Genomic DNA, 6,926 nt, shown 5'->3' with positions numbered 1-6,926 from the left:
TCTCCTTTCCTTTAACCTCCCTAGAGGTCGTTGGAGGTCCCCAGTGACAGAATCATGTGACTAACATGTGCAAATAAATACAATGTGGGCGCCCACGAGCTAGACAGAAAGCCTGCCAGAAACTCAGAGCATGTGCCCTGTGTGTGCACGTGGGTGGGTAGTGATAAACTGCGTGTGTCGCCTGCCTCTGGGACGCGATAGGGTGGCTGGGGCACTGTAGTGGACCTCCCGGGGTCATTGGGGGAGAATGGCTCCAGAGACGTGGAGCCCCGGGGGAGGGGGTTTGGCGGAGGCCTGGAACTCAGTACGCGATCGAGCTGCAGCAGCCAGGCGGCGAAGAGACTGCGACCTCGCCCGAGACGGCTCGAAAGGGCAGGGTCCGTCCTCGGGGATCTGTGGACACCGTCCTGGCTGGGAGTGGGGTGTGTATTCGCAGACAGGTGTTAGCGCCGGGGCGGGAGGCGCGGCCGCCCTGGGGAGAGCTTCTGAGTCCCGGCTCGGCAAGCCGCCTGGGTCGGAAAGGCTCTCGATTCCCCACGGCTCCTAACAGTTGCACACACTGGTGCCTAGTTCCGATCCGGGACTCAGACACTCCCTTCGACTTCGGCGTGGGGCCCCAGCCTTCGCCGCGACTAGAGCTGGGTAGGGCAGCGCCGTCATCTACGGCCGCCCATCCCCCGCCCGCCCGCCGGCCTCCCGGCCGGCCCTCACCGCAGTTCCAGCCCAACGACATCCGGGTCTCTCCAGCTGCTCCGCCGCGCCGCAGCCGTAGCGGCGGCTGAGCAAGCGGGGCGAGGTGGGGCGGGGCGGGCGGAGGAGTGGGGGAGGGGCGGGGGAAGGACAGCACGGCTCCGTCGTGAGCGCGCCTGCGCGGGTACGCGCTCCAGGCGGCGGCGGCGGCTCTAGGGGCGGGAGCGCGCGCGGGAGCGAGGGAGCAGTGGTCTCGGGGCCGGCCCGGCCCGCAGCTTCGGGTGCTCGGGCGACTGCAGCTCAGGAACGGGTGGTTGGGGAGGGGGGTGGGGGGCTCCAGGCAGGTGGGGCACGAAAGCGATGAATCTTCGGCTCTTCCTCCTCCTCCTCAGGGACCCGCTCTCCGCCTCCCGCTCCAACGCCCGGATGATCTGAGCCGCGAGGGCGCTGAGAGCCGGGGGCCCGGACGCAGCCCGGCTCCTCCCCTCCTCTGCCCCCTCCCCTGCCCGACCTGGTCTGCAGCCGCCGTGGTGACCCCCTTCCCGCTCGCTCCCTGGCCGCCGTCGCCGCCGCCGCCTCGGCCGACCGGGGACCTGCCCGCCCGCGGCTGCTCCGGGTAAGCGCGAAGCTCGGGCCGAGGGCGGGCGGGCGGACGGGCGGGCGGCGCGGGCCTGCGCGGCGGCGGCAGCGGCGGCGGCGGCCAGGCCTGGGGCCTGTAAACAAGCCGGGCGTCTGCCCGGGTGCTCCCGGGAGGAGACGCGACAACTCCACCCCCTGGCCCGGCCTCCTGCTCGGAGCCGGGCTGCGGGCGGCGAGGGGTTAACGCTCCACGAGGGCGTCGGCGGGGAGGCGGGGGCGGGGTGTTGGTGGCGGCGGCTCTCGGAGGGGGCGCGACCCTCGGCCGGGTTGGGTGTTGGTGGCGGCGGCGACGCGGGCGAGGGCCGCGGGCGGGCCCGGCCCGGCTCGAGAGCTGCCGGCGGAACTTTCCCCCGGGCTGCTAGGGGTGCTGCCGGCGCCCCCACCCGCCCGGCCGCCCTGCGCTCCAGCCCCGGGGAGGCAGGCCGGGGAGGGGGGGGGGCGTTTCCTTTGGACCGGACTTGGCCTCGAAACACCAAATTCTGTAGAATTTGCTCTAGGATTTATTGGGGACGGAGCTGAGAGGGAGGCTCCTTCAGAACTCAAGTCAGGGATGCCTCTGGTTCATTCATTATTAAGGCGTCGAACAAATCCACTGAAGTCAAGCACACTGATTTCTTCTCGTCTTTTTGACCGTGTGAATTGTGTGGGTAAAGTTGTTGATGTTAGCGTTTGGCTGAGGCATAGTCCTGTTCTGCTGGTAGATGCGAGATATTTTCTGGTAGTGGAGAGCCTTCTGCCAACCGCAGCTTTAGATACCTTTTGAAAATTTCATCACCTGAGGTATTTTTCGTTTTCCTCAAGCACCGCATGGTACTTTAAAAACCAAAGAGGTCGCCTTAAGTTGCCCAAGCCAAGCAATCTACGCGCCCCCTGACCCCCCTCCAGCCTTAAGTTTTCTGCTAATTGGAGTAATGAGCCGAATGATTTCTAAGGAGTGATTGGAGGAGTATCGAGGTGTAACGATCTGTGGGAGAAAGATATTCTTTTCCCACAGTAAATGAAATTGACGCTGAAAGAAATTAGAAATTTAAAAAAATTGTTTTGAGGAATAAGGTTTAGTCTTTCCAAATTTGCACGTTGGGATTTAAAACGCAACCACTTTTCGGATGCAAAGAGCTCTAAAGAGTCAGAGGATTTATTTGTTTAAACAGTACTCCGCCGAGCCCTAGGGGTTCCAAGAGCCCTCAGAGGTCCAGCAGGTCTTGCTCTCCAACTCCTTAACCGGAACAACCTCATTTTTATACTTACATCTTTTTGCATGTTGGGTCTTTGCCAAAGATTGCCTTTCTGTAACTTTATAGATTAGAAAACTGACTAGGAAGATAGTGACCCATTCCACCACCTATTTTCTAATCATACGTGTTACCTTTATTAATTTAATATTTGTTTTGCCAATAAATAATTTGAAGCACCAACATTCCCTGGCCTGATATTATAGTCCTGTTCTTATGTGTAACTCGCTTTATATCTGATAAAACATTAGGTCATGAAGGGATGATTTTTAACTTAATGAAATGCACGTGAAAATTGCTTAAGACATTTTTGATTTGCTAACTCATTTAACATTTTTTTTTCCACATCAGTGAAGTCGTTATGGGAGAGGTATATTAGACTGGGAAAGTTTACTGGGTACCTCATCATATTTGAAAAATAACATGGTTGAATGCTGCAGTCATCAAAAATCTTTTTACATGACATAAATATATATGCATATGTGTGTGTGTGTATATATAAATATATATATGTATTTTACCACGGATTATATCTGTTTATATTTTAGTTTGAAAGCCTGAGTGATGACCATAATTACAGTATAAACTGTTGAAAGGAACATTGCACTAGGAGACAAGAATTGTTTAGTCATGGCTGTGCTCCAAAATATCTGTGTCCATGGATAAGTCCTTTAACCTTTGAGTCTCAGCTTACAAATCACTAAAGCCAAGGGGGTAGATTGCATTATCAAATGTACTGTCTAGTTGTTAAATTTTTTTGTTATTTTGTTCAATATTCCTTAACTAAATAACCTGGTCTGTTTGATGTTTCAGCATTCTAAACCTGATTTTTTGTATGGGTTTTGTTTTATTTAAAAGAATTTTAAATTGGTAATTGTTCTTTAGTAAAGATATTCCAGGAGGTGGCTTTTATTGACTTTTCTACTAAGATTGGGAAGTGTAGAAAATTCTTGGGAGGAAGGGGAATGGAGATTCCGCGGGAGATAAAGAATGGTTGAGACTACAAGTTTGAACAATCTCATGGCCCTTGGTAGTTTGATGTGAAGGGCTAGTATAAGAACACATTATGAAGTTTTTTCTGTCAGTTCTGGTTGTGTCTTGCTTAACTTTTGGGTAAACCTTCATTTAAAAATATGTTTCTTAATACCTAATTTTTTTTTTCAAAGAAATCTGTAGCAATATCATGTCACATGGTATTACTAAGCAGTTACTAAAAACCTACAGTCTTTGAATTTGTTCAGATTACACCTAGATTCTTTATTATAATGCATAGTAATGTAGCTGATTTTAACTAAGAATGTTTATTTACTTAATAATCTAAAACTAAAGACCTGACATATGTCCACAGGGAGCTTGTTATCACTGAAATTCTCACCCTTGAGAGCTGGATTAATTTCTTAAGCTGTAAGTCTGTAATCATGTATAAATAATTAAGTATAAGGTGATATTTTGATGATCACCCCAAATGATTATCTAACTCTTACATGGGCACCTGACCCTGAATGTTACTCTCCCCCCCACACAAGTATCACGATGTTTTTTGATAGATACTAGTATTAAAATCAGGGCATGAACATGACTTGATAGTGAATATCACTCTTGACTTTTTTCCGTCCTTAATTGGATCAGGAAGGAAGCAGCCATGTAAGAAAATTAGCTCAAGTTGAGTTCTATAAGGGTTAAGCAAGAAGATGAAACAAGGAGTGGCCCAGTGAAATATATGGACTTTGGGGGAAGGGGAAGGTTGCTGCATCTAGGCTAAAATTTGCCTTCCTATACCTTGGGTAGTAAGTTTATGCCAGCCAGAATATGTTGTTTTCCATCTCAAATAATGCTGGTGACAAAATGTCAAAACTTCAGTTGCTTCATTTATTTTTTTCACTATTAGCCTTGATGTATAAAGTCTCTGATTTTCCACCTGGGATTATTTCTACCTGGATCCTTATATGAAAGAAGCTTGGGTTAAATTATATCAAAAGATTGATTATATTGTTTTTCTTCTAATATCTTATGTGCTTCATATTACTCACGGAACAATTTTATTTTATTTTGAGGCTGCAGGATATATTCTTTGATGATATTGACCTTTGCATGTCCTAGCTATCTCTGTACTACCTAGATAATCTCTTTACCTAGCTTTTGTTTTGCTGAGGCAGGTAGGAAGAGCCAGAGAAAATGAACAGTTAAGATAGGTGAGCTTCAGAATACTTTTAATCTAAAAATTTAATGGACTTGAGAGTTTTTGTTAGAAATTGAGGGAAAGGTACTGGATTGGAGCGTATTCTGGTAAAGAGACTTGGTACTGTGTTTATAAAACATATGTATCAATTTGAATCTGTTGACCAAGTATATGTAGCATTCATATTTAGAATCCAGTTTGAAAGTAAGTTTTTTAGCTGATATGATTTGAATTAAAATCCTGTGAGACCAAACTATATACTTTTATATTAGAAGAAAGTGAATAATGAAAGCCATAATTATTACCATTTATTTGTGTCTGGCTGTAATTTTTACCACAACCCTCTAAAATTTATAATGGTATCTCTTTTTCACAAATGAAGAAATATGGGTTCAAAGAATCAGTTATATGCCAGCATTAAATCTGTGTCGATATAAAATTATTTTCAAAATATTTCTGAGTGGATTTTTCCCCATTAGATGAGTCTTGAATATTAATATTTCTGATCCAAATCCCTAGAATTAAGAGTCTATAAATTTAGTTAAGTCTTTCTATGTAAGGGTCTCTTCTACATGCAGAAAAGATTTAAGAAGTTAAGTTCATTTCCTCATTTCCAAAGTTTTGCAAGTCAGCAGACTAATTTTATGTCTTCAGCTATCATTGTTCATATTGAGGAATGAAATCAGTGTTCTCAAATGGTTGATATCCTTAATGAAGGACTAAGGGAAATGTTTTTAAGTATACACAGCCCCTAGAACCACATTGAAGGCTACAGAGTATGACTTCTTAGTGGGGTGATGTGGACAAGCTACTTGATTTCTCTAAGCCTCAGTTTTCTCTATATATAAAATGGAAAAGCTTTTCTCATAAGGTAACCTTGAAGATTAAATGAAATGATTATATAAAGCAAAGAGATATGGTAGCTGTTATTCCTAGGGGAATAGAGAGACTTAGTGGCTATAAGAGGGTTGTCTTTGAGTATAATTTTAGCTGTGAGTCTGGAAGCTATAAGAACTATAAGAGAGTGAATAGAGACTTTAGAAAAGGTTATAAAAGTTGTGGGTATTAGAACTTATATATGAGTAGACTAAAAGTTAAGAGATAATGGAAGAGAAAGTTGAGTATGAGTAGATTTATTTTACTTTATGAAGCTGGAAAAAAGTCATGGGTTTGGAGTTAATGATTAGGCAGGAGTTGATGGTTAAATAGAGGATAAAAAGTGAGTGATGAAGCAAAGGTGAATGTTCAGACTAGAATGTTCAGTAAGTGAGGGAAATAAAAGGGTTGATATTTTGAAGAGGAGTTCATGATTAGAAATGGGTAAGAAGGCCTTGGCAGGTTGCTCAGCTTGCGAGAGGTAGATTTGACTCCTCAGTCAGAGCACATACTAGAAGCAATCAATGAGTCTACAACTAGGTTGAACAACTAAGTGAAACAGAGTTGATGTTTCTCTCTTTCTCACCCTTTTTCTCTTCCTCTCAAAATCAATGGAAAAATTTAAAGAAAAGAAGAAATGGGCAAGAAGATACTGCTGTAAGAAAAGATGAAAGAGAGTAAGACAACTAAATTATCCTAATTAACTTAGTTCTTCCTATAAAAAAGAAATAGGGAGTTTTCATAAAAGGCATTAAAGCTTTACATGTGAGTCCTGGGTTATTTAAAGTTGAAAATTGTTTTGGAGCAATTCCAGTCTTACCTCATACCCAAACCATGGTTTTAGAACTCTAACTGGTCTTTACCACTAGCTTCATCTTTATCCCACATTCTATAAACATCACAAAATTCTTCCTAAAATATTATTTTCATATTATTTATCTGTTCAATATACTTAGTGATTTCTTTTGTCTTTAGAATAAAGGTTTCGATTCTTCGTTTGGCTTTTGACAGTTTCTGTGATTGGACCTCAGGACTGATCTGTATCATCCGGTCACTTGCCATCTCTGGAACACATCCTATGCTTTTCTTTCTATGGGTCCTTGTTTATGCTAATTGGTGGCTTGGAATTCTTGCCCTTCTTTCTTCAGCTTTTGTTTTCTCCTGTATCAAAGCTCATTTCTAATATTTTTTCTTCCACAAAACCCTCTCTGATCACCAGAATATTTCCTATCTCCTTTTCTCTGTCCTTCTGTAGAAGTATTTATTGTATTATATGTATAACTTGAATCATAAAATTTACTGTTAGGTAT

General features: G+C 44.6%; 1 protein-coding gene across 7 annotated transcripts in view; it reads left to right on the top strand.

Moving 5' to 3' along the window:
- Nucleotides 1-288: 288 nt before the first annotated feature.
- Nucleotides 289-6,926, top strand: part of PPM1A (protein phosphatase, Mg2+/Mn2+ dependent 1A) — a 40,286-nt gene continuing 33,648 nt past the window's right edge. Inside the window, exons 1-3 of one of the 7 annotated variants that reach the window (XR_010731362.1) lie at nucleotides 289-422; nucleotides 1,083-1,306; nucleotides 6,244-6,293. Coding sequence is in view for 1 of the 7 variants with exons in the window: in XM_066277398.1 (XP_066133495.1) it covers nucleotides 6,284-6,293 (10 nt within the window). In the remaining 6 variants the exon portion in view is untranslated. The other 6 variants (XR_010731361.1, XR_010731360.1, XR_010731359.1 and 3 more) reach the window with 6 other exon arrangements.

The sequence above is a fragment of the Saccopteryx bilineata genome, chromosome 4 (assembly GCF_036850765.1).
Source record: "Saccopteryx bilineata isolate mSacBil1 chromosome 4, mSacBil1_pri_phased_curated, whole genome shotgun sequence".
NCBI lineage: Eukaryota > Metazoa > Chordata > Mammalia > Chiroptera > Emballonuridae > Saccopteryx > Saccopteryx bilineata.
This window is presented reverse-complemented; position numbering and strand designations above follow the sequence as displayed.